The 18,178-nt window shown below is 39.6% G+C and overlaps 1 protein-coding gene across 3 annotated transcripts in view; it reads right to left on the bottom strand.

Moving 5' to 3' along the window:
- SEMA3A (semaphorin 3A) overlaps positions 1-18,178 on the bottom strand; it is a 289,537-nt gene that overhangs the window by 156,025 nt on the left and 115,334 nt on the right. For 2 of the 3 annotated variants that reach the window (XM_015295177.4, NM_204977.1), the window contains 1 exon segment: positions 17,252-17,449. In XM_015295177.4, the coding sequence (XP_015150663.1) occupies positions 17,252-17,363 (112 nt within the window). In that variant the 5' untranslated portion in view covers positions 17,364-17,449. 3 annotated transcript variants of the gene reach the window in all.

Genomic DNA, 18,178 nt, shown 5'->3' with positions numbered 1-18,178 from the left:
CAAGCACCTAAACCACATGAAATTCTTATAAACTTTGCTGTAACCCTGTTCACACACAGTTTAATGTCAGATGAGTACAAAATCATGTGCCTTTTAGCAGTGCAATGATCCAAAATATGTTTTCATTTGGATAGAACTGGTGGAAAATTTTGATTAAATGGAAACTTCCTTTTTCATTGACAATTCATTTTGATGGAAAACGCCTGCTTAATCCTTGTAATACACTACCAGACAGTCCCACAAGGCAAGTTCTCTGTTTATGCATGACTTAGAGAGAGCAACCATCAGCCAGGTTGCTTCAGCACTTTCCTGTTGCAGCTCAGTTCTTTCATGCCCGTTCAAACCTGGAGTGCCAGTTGTGGTGAATGAAGCAGCATGAACTGGTCACTCACTCATTTCACACACACCACAAATCAATTCCTGTATGATAGTGCTTTTCATTTACCACATATGCTGAACTACATTTGACCTGGTGGTGAAAGGTTTCATTTACCATTACAGTCGCTTCAGCTGTGCAGTCTCCAGTCTGTACGCTGATTTATGGATGGATGGATTTGCATATGGCAAACATCCACACAGCTTTATAAGTTAGCATTTATGCCAATAAATGTAAAGTTAAGGCTATGATACTAGCATGAGTAATGTTTTTGTTAGAAACAGCTCTGTTATTTTTTTTTAAAGCACGTAAGGATAGAATTCCACTCCACTTCCAGTTTAAAACACAGGGAGACTGCAAGAAAAGAAACAACCTTTCTTTATGGTCATCTCATTTCTTACTGGCTGAGTTCTGCTGTTCCTTAGCAGGTATATCTGGGGATCATCTTATTCCTGGATACAGAACTGTATATAAATCTTGACACTGGTGGAGAAATTTCCAGGATAGTCTTGGAGATGGAACATTAGAACAGCAATATCCAACCAGACCAAAAGCCAGTATCATGCAGTGACTACTGATGAACATCTATGGATGATTAAAGAAAGAAGATGAGAGCAGAAGACATAGTTCCTGGTAGCTCTCAAGTTACACCTGAAGATTTTTTTTATTTTTATTTTTAAATAACATTTGATCTCCTTTATATCTGGCCTCACTGATTGCTGCAGAAGGCTCATGATCAGGTAGTTTCAATACAAGCGCTGCTAACACCCTTTATAAATACTAAAGCCAATGTCCTGGTTTTCAGAGCACCTGATATTTTTACTGTAATCAAGCTATCACTCTCCACAAAGTACATGTGCATGTTCCAGTAATATTAACACTGTCTTGATGAAACTTCCTGGCAAATACTTATGCTCTTTGTTTCCTGGTATGAGCAAAGGAGAAAAGATCCACCTCCCACCCACATTCTGTAGCAGCTTTAGGAATGCAAGACCTTTCATGCTTAAATCATCTACTATGCAATGAAAACGTTTATACCCACTGAAACATAAAACACATCATTCATTATTTTGAAACTTAATGTTGAATTAGACATTTACACTGAGGAAGTGCTAAAAATAACTTGCAGCAGGGTGTGGTGTAATTTTGCACTGTTTATGAATCTGGTCCAAGCATGGTTATGTAAATATCTTTATGTTTGTGTATATTATGTAGGTAAATGCATACATACACCTAAGGAGGCTCTCAGAATTCAGAGACTTTAGAAGGTTTGTTCCCTTAGTTCAGCTCTGCAGAGGAAGAGGCCGAGCTCAGACATGCCCCATACCCCATCAGAACAGTTGGGTGGGAGAAAATGTCTGATTTCAGTACAGCAAGGCAAGTGAAGGAGTATCTCATGTCGCATTTATACTCCACATACCCTGCTGCTGGCTGGTTCTATTTAACAAGTGAACAGGATCATAGACTGTCCTACAGCAAGTGGCCTCCTTGACAGACACAAATCTTTTGTGTATATGTTACTATATAATGAATTTTCTACCTGCTAATATCAGCTAGCACTACTAAAGTGTTAGGATGCCGCTGTTCCACAGCAGCATATATCTGTTTACTAAGGAAATACTCTGTGGGTTGTACTGATTACTAACACAGTTTAAGTAACAACCCTAAATGAAATTGATGTCTCGTTTCAGCCTACTGCAAGGCTTCACAGCCACATTCACCAGAGATCAGTAAAGTAAATGTTTTCCTTTTTGGATTTTATGCCACAAATGATTTCCACTCCTATTTTTAATAGAAAGCATTCTTTTTATTTCCTCCTTTAAAAGTATATCTATTATAAAACATGAAAAATGTTATTGCCCCACCACTCTCTACTGCATTTGAGAGTTTCTGCATTTTCTTAAGATATGATGACATAGGCCACAATAAATTTTGGGGTAATAGAAATGTCTCCATAAGTGGATAGAATCATAGAATCACAGGATCTTCAGAGTTGGAAGAGACCTTTAAAGATCATTTAGTTCACTTCCCCTGCATGAACAGGAACATGCACAGATAGCTTAGGTTGCCCAGGGCCTGATCCAGCCTTGCCTTGGAAGTCTTCAGGGATGGGGCATCCACCAAATTTCTGGGCAACCTGTTCCAGTGCCTCACCACCCTCACTGGAAAATGCATCTAATACATCTGAGAGGTTGAGATTTCTCTTGCTCTTTTGCAAAGTGTTCCAAGAGACCTCTGGCAATACGTCTGGAGTGAGGGAGCACATGGCCGGTGCTGGCAGGTCCACTTTGTCAGATTGACGTTTGAAAAGGAGCAGGGATTCCTCACCCATCTGCTAGTGTTAGCAGCTACTTAGAGTGGCAGGAAAGCAGCTCCGGAATCTCCCGCTGCTTTGGAGAAGAGCTCTTGGGTCTTCTCAGATGAGCGCATGTGAGAAGCAGGCAGATGCAACTTTCACTCAAAGTGCCTCAAGCTATAGCTATAGTGAGTAAGCAATGCTCCAGTAACAGACAAAAGTTTCCACAAGGCTGTGACCTTTTCATAAAGATATGGGAATGGTTATTGAAACAGAACTATTTCATTACGGAAAATCTATTGCAAGACTGAAGTATTACTTATCTAAAGTTACTGTGCTAAAATCAGTGGAACAGCTTCAAGGTTGACTTATGTCTAATTTGTGCTCTATGTTATGTACACAGACAGAATTCTACGTAGAGTATTTGAATTGAAAGACCTTTAGACGGGAAAATTGAGATAAAGCAAGATACAATGTACTCAGTTGCTCACAAACTCGGTTTAAACTTGCTTTGACATTAAAATAAATAAATAAATAAATTGATATTGATACACATTCCAAAAATGACTCAAAGATCCACCAGACTGAGCCAGCGTTGCTGTGGAGACTTCACTTGACATTTTTGTGTCCCGCTGGACATGAGGATGCTCCAAAACACAACAAGGCAAAGAATGCTCTTCTTGTGGTATTTTAGAGCACTGTGGATCTATGGGATAAGTAGAATCAAGAGAGACTGTTACTAAATAAAAACTATTTAATTTGGAAACAGAACAACATTTTGAATAGTGTTTGTCTCATTTCTTCCCATTATCTGGGCAAAGCTCAACAATTTCAAGTGTTCCGAATAATTGCTTGTTTTTTTTTTCCTGGATTATTATTCCACATGTGAAGAAGAAAATATATAGCCTCCTAAAAGGGCACTTCACACCAGAGTGCCATGTATATTAAAATCAATGGGACTAGTCATGTGAGTAGGAGTTTGTAACATCAGTTCTTTTATTTTCATTTTTAATCTCCTCGTAAACACTCAGACAAATCACATTTCATTACAGGAATATTAGTGTGATTTAGCAAAACCCAGAGCCTTTGAGTAATTGCCCTTTCTAAATTCAGTGAATGAAATTGCATTCAACTTTGTCTCTGTGAATCCTTCTCAGCATAATTTAACCAGATCAAATTAATGCACAGAATCTTTTTGAGAAAAATGTGTGCTATAAATGATTACAGGGGTGACATGAGCTATTTACTGAATTATGGAGCTTGAATGAAATACATCATGGTATTTTCAGGTAAGTAGATGGAAACTACAAAATAATATCAAGGAAAATCATTACTGCTGGGTAAACTATAGCAACAGTCCCACGTTATCTCGTGATTAACAGGTAGGTACATAACTCATATCACTTTCTGAGGTGAACTTTACTTTGGAACCATTTGTGCCTGCCTAATCACAGTTTTTGGAGCTGTTTCAGACATGAAAGGCTTAGTAAATCTTTCTCTTTCTATATATACACATGCCAATTCTAAGCAGACACAAAGTATAATAAAACATATAGAAAACTGTCTGGCACAGAGCCTATTAAGATTTTTATTTTACTCCATGTTCCTTGATCTTCTACTGTTTATTTTCATTTATTTTGCTCCTCTGCGTGCATGAAGAACTGTACTTTTTTAAAGGATACATTTAGCATTAAACTAAACCATCTACCTATCCTACCTGGTTAAACGCATACTGAAGCACAACAGTGGAGAATAGAGAAACGCTGAGTGGTTTGTAAACCAGATCCAAGTAATGAATTATTTTGAATGCCTCTTGGGACAGATACTGACAGACACGATTCAGAATAATATTCATATCCTTTATGTTCATTCCACTCCATCCACACTGGTTCTGCAGTAAAGGCCTCTTAGATCTTGTTCTTTTTTTATTATTTCTTTATTTTCTTTCTTTTTTTTTTTTTTTTTCCCCTTGGGGAGGAAGAAAAGGCGGCTCTTTAAGCTTTTATATATATATATATATATATTTAATATTAAAAGAAGCAGAAAATGTGTAGTTGTGGAAGACTTGATATTGCTTTGTAAGATTCACTTTTCCTCAAATGGTCGTTATTACAATAAATCTATTTAAGGCGTGGGAGTTTCCATACCTGTGAATAGGTTAAAGTCTTACGGTGCTGCTTTTCATAACACTTTGAAATGCAACAATCTCTGTCAGGAGCTAGCTGCAGAATTATTTACATATCTCTCTTCCTATCTCAGCTGACCATTCACATGCAAATAAGAGCTTTGACAGCTCCTCAGCACATTTATGAAACCCAGTGATCTGTCCATTTTTCAGTTCAGATTGAAGAATATGACAATACCTTAGAATAAAGGCCTGTCAGACTCTAGATTAGTTTCCTACTCTGCAATGCTGAATATGGGAAAAAAGAAAAAAGAAAAAAAAGAGAAGAGAAGAGAAGAGAAGAGAAGAGAAGAGAAGAGAAGAGAAGAGAAGAGAAGAGAAGAGAAGAGAAGAGAAGAGAAGAGAAGAGAAGAGAAGAGAAGAGAAGAGAAGAGAAGAGAAGAGAAGAGAAGAGAAGAGAAGAGAAGAGAAGAGAAGAGAAGAGAAGAGAAGAGAGAAAAGAAACAATGAGAAAATGGAATAGAAAAACTTGAGTACAAAGTGAATGCATTTTGGTCACAGTATTAGAATTAGTTTCTCAAGAATGGGCTGAGAGAGAGCAATTTTGAAAAGTATTTGAAAGGCAGAATTGACTTAAGCTATTGTTTTTTTCTCCATCAGTCAGAATCCAACAAAACAATTCAGACTTCCAAGAAAACCTGATCTTTTAGAGTAGGTTTAATTCACTGCATGATGGATGCACCAACATGATGTCTAGGGATGAAAGTGAACAGAAGATACCTTTCTGCTAAAACATTATGTTTGGGAAAAACTTGAGTTGTGCTGCTGAGCACTTGCCCACAGTACGGACTTACTAAAAAGTGGTCCCATAACAGCTTATCTCTGCACACCACAGCCTCATCATTTGGCTGGTACATGCAAGCAATCCTCTGCTAAATCCTGATGTCCAAAGAATCAAACTGAGTTGCTCTGTTCAGGACAATATTGTCCTTTCATGGTGATTATCAAAAAATATTGTTATTCTTCCTACTCACTAGCTTTTATTTTCAAAGAAAATTTGTTTTAAGACTTTAAGTTCCAGTGTCTTACAACCAGAAACAAGTACATGCTTCCTAGCCTAAAAAGTCACATTTCACTTCTCCTCATACAATTTACATACATTGATCACTACCATATGTCTGGCATAAGGTAAAATAGTTTGTATGCATAGTAATGGTGGTGAACCTACAGTGAAACAAAATTCAGCATTTGTCATATTCCTACACAATGACAGAAGAAGGTTTTAAGAGAATGGCAATTATGAGAAATGTCCTTTAAAAAGCTGTTTATAGTCTATCTATGCAAATCATGTTAAAAAATAGAAGGTGTATTGCTCAGTCTTGTCCTCATTCTCTTTGGAGCAACATCAATTAACAGTATCAGTGGTCTAATTCCCTTCCCTCTTACTCCACTGCAGACACAATCATTTAATGAAATTATATTTGATTTACACAAGGATAATTGCTGATAGCTTAAAATTTCTAATATAGATTAGTAGTACACATGAGATTTGATAATGAGAAGGCAAATGCAAAAGTTTCTTTACTTCAGTAAACTGAATCTTTTGTGTTGGTTTCTGATGATCTGAATGCCAGCCTCCGGAACTGAATTTAGCTTTTCTAGCATCAGCAAAACCAACACAAAAAACATACTTTGATAAGATATCTTAGTCTAACAAGTCAAACTGCAGAATTTTGCCTCACCAAAGCCATATATGTCTCTCTTATGTATTTCTTAATTAATAGCATGAAAATTGGTATTTTATTGTAGAAGAAGAATGTTATTCAAAGTAACCATGACATCATGTAAGTGGCATGAGAAAACGTAAAAGCAAAGCAAAGAAATTCCTCGTGTTAGTTCACTAAAGGTAATATTTACATGTCTCATACAAGATATGTGGAGTATACGAACAAACATTTTTATCTTCACAGAGACCAGGATGACAGGGGGAACACGTGATCTCTTATTTATTTTAGGAATCTTACAGAGATACGTAATTCCCTTTCTGAATTTATTATATCAGCTAGTCCTCATCATGAGGTTTGAACTAAGGCTGTTAGTCTATAGTTTTCCATTGAGCGAGTCACAAATGACAGGCAATTATATCTGACTGAGCTGATTACCAAATATTTCCCCAGTGACAGAGAAAGGATGCACTCCTGGAGATGGTTGGAAAGCATTTGGGGCATGAAGAGTGAGAAAAAGGGCTGTGTATAGAAAGAAAAAGAAGTTTAGAGTCCAGAATCTCTCGGTAAGCACGTATGCATGTAAGGGCAGAGGAGTATTAAACACCTCTGTTAAGATATATTCAGACTGAGTGGAAAGGGAAGCGTCCAAAGGTTTTTAGTTTTGTCTGATAAGCACACACACACAGAAAAAGCATTACCTTACTCTCCCTTTGTTTTTAGTTGATTATCTGCTATGGTTACAAAAGTAAAAAGGAGAGGTCTAGTTTAAACTTAGAGAACCAGGCCAGGTTCTTGCATAGTTCTACATACTTTTGTAGACAGAATTACAAAGACTAAACACAAAGTCTCCTTTTCTTCAGATGGATCCGTCTGTAATCACCTTCACTGTGTGTTCATTGTGAAATAAAGGTATAAACTCAAAAAAATATTGTGAAGTGATCCTGTATAGAACCATCTGAAATATCTAAATTGCATTAATATGGCCTTTCTGGATAACAGGCATGTGTTTCATGTTACAAACAAACAGAGTGAATATAATTATTGTAATGACTTTAATGTACCCGTAAGGTCTTTGTATGTTGATCAAAACTAAGTTCTGACTGAACTTTGAATATATACATTAATGAGATTATTCTGAGAGCGGATACAGTGCTGAATAAGCACAGCAAGTCTCTGACCTTGAGCAATTCCTCATGAGATTACTTAATATCACTTTACAGGTGAAGAAGCTGACAGAGAAGAGCCAAAGAACTAATAGGATTTCACATATGTGGTGTTTTCTTTCATTCCTGTTACAGTACAGATTTCCTCTGTACCTTCAGCCATGGTGTTGGGTTTCTGTTAACCTCCAACTTCCACTTGTGGGTGAGGCTAAAAAAACTTTCCTAATTTGCATGACTGTTGTCCACTAAAGGTTGCAATCGGTGTTAGAAGAATGATGAAAGACACAAAATTGAAAAGGGATGCCAGAAAAGGAAATAAAATACTCAGTAGACTACTGTTCCCTGCACACTGTAGAACATCACAGATGGAAAAGAGGGTCTGCAAAAATCTGAAAAGTTAGAATGATAAATTTATGTAAATTTTGTTTTCTATACTCCAGACTGCAAAGAAAAACACAATTTCCAAGTCATTCTTATTTTTACTTTCAAAACATTTCCTTAAGAAGAGCTATATGGAATATTCTTTCAAATTTCACAAATTCCTACATCTTTTCCCATGAGGTGAAATCTTGCTTGTGCATTTCTTTGAGGTCAGTTATTATGACTACATTATGTATGACTGAGAATACATATCTTGAACAGCAATGTGGGGGAAGGGTCACCATACTGATAACAGCACAACCAACATCCTTCAAATACTGTCTTGTTGATGTTTAGGACATTTCAGATAAGTGCCAACAAGGGCTCTTTTAAAATGTTAACATGCCTTCCTGTATGTCTGAATTTACAATTGCTCTCGGTTGATGGTCTCTGACACACCTTGGAAGAACAGCAATTTAGAAATAAAGTGATTTCCTGACAATGCAGTTCAGGAGTTCATTTATGCTGTTGTTTGTAAGGCTGTTGGACTAAGAAGTCCTGATGTAGCTGTTCATTTGCTGTATCAGTGAGGAAGATGAGAAAGAAAGTAATCTGAAAGATAAAATTTTCTTGCTGATATTCACAAAAAGATATTTCTGCTGTCCTTCCCATTAACTGAAAGAATGTTATACCTATCATATAGGGCTAGCAGAACAGAGATGTATACAATGTCTTGCATGATGGGGATGAGACCAAGTTAACCTACAGGTATTACAGATCAACACTGATCATTGCTGATATGAATTTTGTTGTGTTTGGAGAAAAAGAGCTCTACCAGGAGTCAGAGCCATTTTAGACTACATGTTTATGTAAAAAGTAGTAAAGTTGCACTGGGAAATCCATAAAGGAAGTAAAACTAACATTAACACCTCCGAATCTTTCCTTCATCTTAAGAGACCTCACTCTGTTCCGTGCCAGGTGTCAGATCTGTGTATAGCAAAGGATAGCTATTCCGGTGGCAGCTGCTGATGAAAGCTGTATCCTGCACTCTGCAGCTCTTTTGGATGCTTGTGAGCTGTATTTATCCTCTGTTGCCTCTAGAAAAGGCCACCAACCCCTCCCTTTTGAAAGGCAGCTCTAAATCCTTTAAATTATCTCACAGAGCTTTTTTGTGTCCTTTTCTCACACAAGGCTGGAATTTCAAAAGGAGCCAAGAGGGGCCGTCAGAACCAACATGAGCTTTGCTTCATTAGAGTGGAGAGTAAAGGAGAATTTTCTTTTTCCTCCTTGCACAAGTTGAAAGCGAATAACTACTTCATTCCTCGAATTGTTCCCTGCAAGATCCAACTTTGCACGAAAATATTTATAAGAGACAAGAATTTTATTTGACTGCTCACTTCTTATGTTTCTGCAACATTCAGCTGGAGAGATAAGCAAGCAGCCCAACATGTGTCAAACAATTTTAAAACATTAGAAGAATGGCAAAAACTTTTGACTTTCCCATGTTTGGCTATCAAGCAGCAAAGGATGAAAACAAGATGTGACACGAAGTAATGCTCATGCATTGCATAGATTTCTGTAAATGAGTCTAGCTCAAGGAGAATTTGCAGTCACCAAGGTGAGAAAATAATCCCCAAAAGTCTAAGTGAAACTTAGAATTTTTAGAAATGAACCTAAATTAGGTTTCATGCTGCACTCACTAATGAAATAGGTCAACTGAAAAAGAGAAGACTGAGTGTCCGGGCACCTGTCCTTCAGATTGTACATGCACATTTGCATATTTACGTACAAACCATCTTATACAAAATTGGGTCTTGAAAATATTTTTTATTTAAAGATTAGAAACCTTTAGAAAGTAGTAGAGCTGGTCGGGGGACAGCTTATTGAAAGCTCTGAATGATTAAGCTATTAAATTAGTAAAGCTCTGCAGCCCCAGACAGTCACTTGCAGCATGTGTCACTGGATTTGGAACAAGCTTATTAAGGAGGAGAGACATGGGAAATGTAAGTTAGGGAATTGCTTTAAGAACAATGAAGAATTTAGTAGTACTGTATATTTCTCACTATGATTGAAGGTTTGATGCAAATTTAGATCGAATCTCAGGTGACCTCCAGATCAGAGACTGAGGGCATACATAGGTTTTGGCAGTTAGATTTTTAACAGCTTTAAATACTCATTTAGACAGAGACACATTCTCAAATTTGGTTGTTTTGAGATCAAGACACAGCTTAAATTCTTCCACAGCATTTAATTGGTACCTTCTTTTGATATCGTCCCAGAAAGAAAAAACCTAAATGAATGAACAAGGAGCTTAATTTCCTTTCCAGTCACTGAAGAGTGATGTGCGTCCTTAAAGTCTCATTCAGCATGCCTAGCCCAAGATTAGCTCTCTGGAGGTTCCCCTCTCTTCCTATTGACAGTAACAAGAGCTTAATGTGACTGACATAGTCAGTCAAAAAGAGAGAGAAAGATACCGCAGAGAACTCCTACTGTGCAGGAGAAAGGCTACAGCACTCTTAAGATTTTTGATGCTCTCAACAGCTGTGGCCATCCCTTTCTCTTGTGTGCTGGGGCACCGTCCCACTTGGAGAAAATAGGAAAAGTCAAGTAAATGTACGATCCCTTGCAGTTATTCTCAACATCCACAGCTGTTACTGCAAGAGAGCAGCTAACCTATATGAAGGCTTTATGTGGGAGGACCGTGAACTTGCAGACATTCCTGAAGGGAGCTTTAATCCTGCAAGGGAAGGAATTTGCTGAATCGCCCACCAGCCCCAGCACAACACCAGCAGCAACTTTCAAATGTAACCTTAATTAACAAGTGCACCAGGACGAGCTACAGAACTTCCATTTAAAATTTTGACATAGAACTGACGGGGTCTACCCCACGTATTTCCTTAAAAAAAAAAAAAAAAAAAAAAAGAACATGTGGGAACCTGAAGACAGTCTTATCCTTTTTAGCTTTCAAACAACTGGAAAATGTCACAACCACTGACACCACTTAGAAGGATTTGTTTTCTTCTCCACCACTCAGGCACTGCCCCAGGTGAAGATCTGATTTTCCTTCAGGGTCAAGCCAGACTTCGACTGATACAGAAAATGTTCAAAATATTGGAATAACTCTGTATTACCTGTGCTTCCATTGCAATCTTCCAGGTGAGCGTAAGACAAAAAGCCTGTGGCCCAGGAGTAAAGGAAAAGATGTCTCCTTAATAGCAGTTGTGGGCATTAAAGGTTGTATGCTGAACCAGTCATTAGTCAAACCAAAATCATATTAAAAGGATCAGAGTACAGCAATGCACTAAATAAAGCCTGAAACACCCTTCCAAGAAAAAAGAAAGAACTGAAAATACAAATCATTTAGTGGTTTCTTCTTGGATGGAGCTCCATGTAAGTTCTTTCTGTATATGTAGATGCATATTCAGAAGAGATTATCATAAATAATCCATTTATATTGTAGCAACCTGCAAAGACTGGGTTTCTTATTTTAAATATTGCTTTGCTAAGTTTTATGGAATAAATACATAAAATTTAAAAAAGAAAAAAGCAAACAGGTAAATACTTCAGTCCTGATCAGAAAGACTTCAAACACAGAAGCAGATTTTTAGAAAGCCTTTACGTATCAACAGATCCATTGAACTCAGTGAAAATACAGATGTTTAAATTGTTTGCTAGGAGAGTTTTAAAGCTGCTGTAGTAAACAGCAGGGGTAAGTGCTGCACACCTTGTACACAGCTAAAGAGCAGACTTTCCACTGCTGTCAGTACAGCACCTGCCATGAACAAATCAGTCATTTGCAATCCTTGCAGCACAAATAATTATAGAGAACTTCAGCTTCTCAGAAAAGGCAGGCTCTGTAATTCAGAAACCACTTTTTCCACTGGAATTAAATGGGAAAGTTGGAAATGCAAAATGAAATGTTGGGCTAGGTTTTCACCCTCCTTGTTCCAATTACTCTGTGTGTTTCAGGCCCTAATTAGTGAGCTGAAAATTTCCCTATATAGGCAAGATCTGAGCTTAGGCACTTTCTTTATCAGCTTCTCACTACATTCAGCGTGTGGGACATGACAGAGGCAGGCGAGATACATTTGGATTGTTCTATGGTCTCTCCTAACAGTTCCCATGTCTCATAAAGACCCCACTCAAGCAAGGCAAGGTAGAGCAACACACAGAGCTTCTCTGAAGTACTCAACATTTATGGAGAAAGAAGGGGGAAAAAAAGAAAAAAAGAAAAAAAAAAAGGTCTGACAAAATCTATGGCTGTATCAGCTTCCAGCCTGCACTGAGATAATGGCAAGGACACAGAGTGCCAGGCAATGCAAAAATCCTGTGCAGGAGTGGTGGAAGCTGAGCAGTGTGATGAGCCTAACAGTGTCACCTGCTTGCCTTCCTTCCCAGTCTTCTTCCCAAATCTAGGCTGCCCTTCTCCTTTTCAAGCATGTTAGAAAGGCTTTTACTTCTGAGTTTATGCATGAGGTTTTTTAAAGAGATATTTTGAAATCTGAGACAAACTGAAATGGTGGTCCCAGCTCAAGAGAGCCTGTATTGGCTGAGGTTCCTCTCCCTTGTCCTTCTCCCACTTTGGCCTGCTTTCTCCATATTTGTGGAGTTACTGAATTGTGATTTATGGAGTTTGATTGAAAGGAAAAACCACAATCAAACCTACCAGCAGGTCATCAGCTACAACCCAACTAGGTCAGTAACCTAAACTGAGTATCACATTTACCCAAGCATACATACAGGTAATTCAGAGCGGTGTCATTCCTCCCTTGTCACAATGTGCTGCACTGATTGAATCAGGCAGAAGCTTTGCCATTTCTCTCGCTAGGGCCAAGATTTCATCCGCATAAAAATCCATCACATAAAGATGTAAATCAACTGTACGTCAAGGATGGAGCAGTTCTTACTATCACTCCAATTTTAAACAAAACACTTATTTTTAATATGACTTGAAATGGAGCCAGGGACTAATAGAGCTAAATCTGTGTGCAATGCTTTTCCACTTATTTGTTCTCAAGTAATATGTATCCAATTGAGCAACAATAACAAAGAAGAACCACACATGTACTCTTACAAAACATACTTACAGCATTTAGTAATTTTCAGCAGAAAAATAGGATGCAACAGATGGATTTGAGAAAGTTGAGTTCACAAGTTTTACTCATGTGGAGACAAAAATTGGGGCTGCTTTAGGAAAAATCTGTAAGTCAAGGAACTGTTAATGGAAACTCTTTCTTTGGGCTTATATGTTTATATTTAAGTGTTACTGTCAATGGTTCTGTCTCCGCTTGTGACATTACCTCCCCCCATGCAGAGGACAGCAAAAGAAAATAAGAAACAATAAACGATGCAAAAAATCCATCTGGAGTTAAGGCTGTATTTATTGTTTTAAACTTTGTGCACTCAACTTGGTCACCATCTTTCCGATAGCTATCTGTTCAATAGAAGTTTCCTGAACACAATCTGTGACCTGGTGACACAACATAGAGACTTACAGCCGCGTTGAGAGTCAAGCCAGTTCAATTAAAAACACAACAACAAAAAGCCATCACATTTTTTAAGGAAAGATTCCGTTACATTTGGCATATCAACAATAGCGCTTCTTGTTACTCTATAATAAAGACACAGACTCTTTGAAGGACACATATAGAGGAACTCTGAGGTCGAGGAGCTCAGCTGAGCTTTCAGTTTTATAGCTGTTTGGCTATGATCTAGAACTTACTGACTTCAGTGAACTTTGGATCAAGCCCTTAATCATATTAATTCTCTTTGAATGAAATAAGGAGATGGATATCATCTTTGTAAAACCTTCCCAATCCATGCACTGAGAGGAAAATGCTTAGAAACTTTAAAATGCATGAAGCAAAATGCTGGTGCTACTGAACAGGAATTTCCCCACAGACCTGAGCTGGACAAGTAGTTCCCCAATGCTCTCCTCAAATTTCATTCCTTTAATACACCTCAAAATCAAGGTGATGTAAACCGAATAACCAGAGTTCTGTTTTACAATAAACAGAAAGAACCTTTTTGGGCCGCACACATGGCCTTAATATATGAATTTATACACCTTCCCTTCCCCTTCCTATCTGCAGTGTGCCCTGTGGGATGCTTCTAAATCTGCTGCAAGACTGAGTGACAAGAAGTTAAGAGGAAGCAAAAATGGGAGTTCACCGAAACTTCTGTCCAGCAACCTGGGAAATGGCAGAGCTAATGCTGGACCTTTGAAAACAAGTGACCATAGGAAATCAGGGTTGGCAGGGCTTTAACCCTTCATGACTCATTTCACTAACTTTTAAAGCAAATGCCTGAGCTTTTTAACCATGTTTGACATCTGCAGTCGAGAAAAACAAGACGTTAAAATGCATCCTTGCTTTTCTTTTGAAGTAAAGCACCGACAATTAGCTCCAAGGTATTTGTTTAGACAAAAAAAAAAAAAAAATACAAGCATGCATGTTAAAGCACAATGACAACCACTGAAAAGAGAAGTCACTTGGGTCATTCTTTACACTCCACATATTCTTTTTAATATCATAAGTCTTATTTTACTCAACCACAGCTCTTTAAAGAGAGGCAGAGCTGACCAGTGACTGAGGAGATTCTTATCCTAATGGCAAGGAGTTTGAATAAAGATAAATCATGTAGCACCACCCAGCAGTGAGGTATACCCTGAGATGCATATTAGCATGTAAGGTATTCAGTGAGTGCCTGAAAGACATATTTTCAATACCTACAGCTCTCCAAGCTGTTCCTAGCTGAAGTGTTAACATTTATCTGTGCACTAGGCTGGAAGGAAAATTTGTCTTGAAAAGCACCAGCTGATAAGGCTTAGTTTCCCTTGACTAATAATGATATCCCTATTCTGAGGGATCAATGCAGCAGCACATGCAGCACGCTCCTCTTGACCTGGCCAAGCATTTACACTGGTACTTAACGTTAAGCACGTGAGTGGTCTCATTTGATTTTTAGAGTTACACATGTTTTAAGTCAAATATGTGATTAAGTACACGTATGAATCAAAGGCCAGAGTGTGAATTCCTGTAAGTCTTCAGACTTAACTTTAACTTGCTTTGAATTAAGCATGCGTTTACTTTCTTTGGTAGAGAGGAAGCAGGGTTGCTCAGCATTTGAACTCATTATCTTTTTACAGTGACCCAGCAGTTACAAAAACAGTGTCAATGCTCCTTTCTGTTTCCTGTTGTGTGCATATAGGACTGACTTTATATCAAAATTTGGTGTCTGAGATACTTAGAAAATGAGAATTAGACCCTTTTGTCCAGCAAGACTTGAACTGGAGAACAACCAATCAGTGGAGTAGCAAAACGTTGCTAAAGTGCATATGGATACAGTAGCATCAGAATAAAAAACCACTGCCAACTAGATTGGGCCATCCTTCGGGATAGTTTCTGTAGAATCAGCCTGCGCAAGAGGGGGGGAGCAGACCTGATCCATCTATAAACTTTAAAAGGGTGAAAAATAATAAACAATAATTAATTAGCCATTAAACCCCTTTACGGGATATTTTTATAGGATTAATGCTTCTATGGACTAATCTTAGTTTCAGCATGATTGTGAAAGTTTGGAAGCAATTAAGAGGTTTTTAATGATTTTTGTTTGACATGTAGTTATGGTAGAAGCTTTCTTCAGTCTACATTATTCATAATATTCAATTTTGTGTAAAATAGAAATGGCTTCTCTTATGAAAACTAAACAAACACAATCTGAACCCCTCTAACTCTTCTTTTCACATAAATCCTTTCAAGTTTAAACACACACAAATATGCATATGTGCATTCTTTAATAAAACCCTGCACATGTATTTATTGCATACAATGAATCCAAGTTTTGCAGGTGTTAATATATATTTTTTTCTTTTTTTATCTGAAGTGTTAAAATGACATCTGCCTCATATCAGAGAGGACTTTCGCCCCCTCATTTGCAGCACACATACACACACACACACACACACACACAAAAAAAAAAAAAAAAAAAAAGGAAAGAAAAAGAAAAAAAGAAAATATTAGGAAATGTGTTTCTACTGGCAAGAGATGTATTGCCACTATACTATAAACTGGGATTGACATCTCTGACCAGGCGTGCACACACACGTTCTCTTTTCCACTGCAGTGTGTTACTTTTCCTCTCTTCCCTCAGAATCAGAGCTGCTGCTCCTTCTCCCAACCTCCAATAATCTGAGAATTATGAGAAGGCAGCTCTTCAGAGAGAAATGCACACACACACACACACACACACACACACACACACAAACACACCCTTTTTAATAATAATGCTCCACAGCTCCTACATTTCAGTCTTCTTTCCCAGTTATATATTCTTCAGATTTTGTGCTTTCTCCCGAAAGCGTACTTACAAAGGAACTACACTGATGAAGAAAAGAATCTGCCTATTTCAGAGCCCTCTCTTAAAACTAGCAATACAGTACAAAAGTTAATTACTGACAATTGCAGCATGAGTGTTATTACACAATTTCCACATAAACGTAATCTCAGAGCTCTTTCTTCAGTTACACCTTCCCTGTGATCTTTAATGAAACGCATCAGACTACACCAAACACAACCTCAGATCAAATAAATCGCACTGCACTCAACATCCACAGGCAGTGCTTTCCAGTGCATAACAGTCCTTTCCCCCTGTTCTGGACTGATCTGCTCCTTTCAGTTTATAGTTTCTTGGCAAACCCACCATCTACTGCTTATGTTAGGCATCTGATTGTCAGATTTGTACAGACTGAATATTCATGACTTGAAAATTAACCACTTCATGCCTAAAAAGGGAGAATATAAAGCTTCATCTATTCCACGCTGTCTGAAAGAGATCTGTACCGGGGCTGCACTCTGTGCCCAGAACGAGAGGGATGAGCGGGGCGGCCAGGCTCATCCTTTTAAAGAGTAAAGTCCGACGGAATAGCACAAGGCAGAAAACACTCTTCGTGGATCAGCACGATCCCCAGTCCCTGTCTGCAAACGCAACTAACTCTTTGTTTGTGCTCAAACTGCGGGGTACCGGAGCACGGAGTGGCTTTTGAAGTATTTCCTCAGAAATTTCTCCACACAACAGTTTCCCCTTCCAGAGATAAGGGAAAGCCGGGAGGAAGGTGAGGAGCGGGGTGGGGGGGGGGGGGTGTGGGGGGGGTGACCGGGCAAGGAGGAGCGGGAATCCGAGAATAAGAGAGAACAACAGACTTACCTTTATAGGATAATTTGAGTCTTGGCACGTTATTCTTCACATGCTGGCAGTTCACTCTTCCTGCTAGTAATACTCCCAAGGAAAGCAAGGCAATCCCCCTGAGCCAGCCCATGCTGCAGCAGCCACTGTAGGGTCCCTGCGAGCCGGAGCCGCGGCGCTCCCCGTCCTGCCGGGCGCCGCCGGGGAACTTCAGGCAACCTGGGGAGCGGAGGTAACAGGTGATGGGGGTGGGCTCCGTGCCCCGCCGCGCCCCGCCGCGCCCCGCCGCCGCCGACAGCCGCCCCGGCCCCGCGCCTCTCCTCCGCTGCCTCCGGGGTAACTTCAAGCCCCTCTCACGCACACGCCGCGGGCCGGAAAAGGAGGCAGCCCCCGGGCGCGAGTGGCGTGCGGGCGGGGGGGCGGCATGATGCGGGCGGCGGCGGGCGGGCGGCGGCGCGGGCCGGGGGCAGGGGCCGGGGCCGGGGCCGGGCCGGGCCGGGGCTGGCGGGCGCCCCGCTCCCCGCGCGGCGGGCGGGTCCCGGGCGGGAGGGGCGAGCGCGGCGCCGAGGCAGCCCCGCGCTCCCCGCGCACATGGAGGGAGAGGCGCGGGGGACACCGGTTCTCCCCGCTCTCCCAGGAGCGGCTGACAATGGGAGCGCAGGGAAGCTCGACCCCCCCCCCCCCCCCAACCCCCCTTCCCTGCTGTCACAGCACACATGCAAAGAAAAAAAAAAAAAAAAAAGCAAAAAAACATCGCGGCGGAGATGAGAGGAGGGAACAGAAACCTCCAGCGAGCTTGGGAAAAGCAGGGAGCTATAAATTTCAAGAGGTATTTTATGTCATCGTCCAGGTTTTCGCGTATTTTTTTTATTATTATTGTTAATATTTCATTTTACGCTTATAATTAAAAGGTGTTCGTCCCCCTTGAAAAACAACAGCACAGCTCAA

Source organism: Gallus gallus, chromosome 1 (assembly GCF_016699485.2).
Source record: "Gallus gallus isolate bGalGal1 chromosome 1, bGalGal1.mat.broiler.GRCg7b, whole genome shotgun sequence".
NCBI classification, from domain to species: domain Eukaryota; kingdom Metazoa; phylum Chordata; class Aves; order Galliformes; family Phasianidae; genus Gallus; species Gallus gallus.
This window is presented reverse-complemented; position numbering and strand designations above follow the sequence as displayed.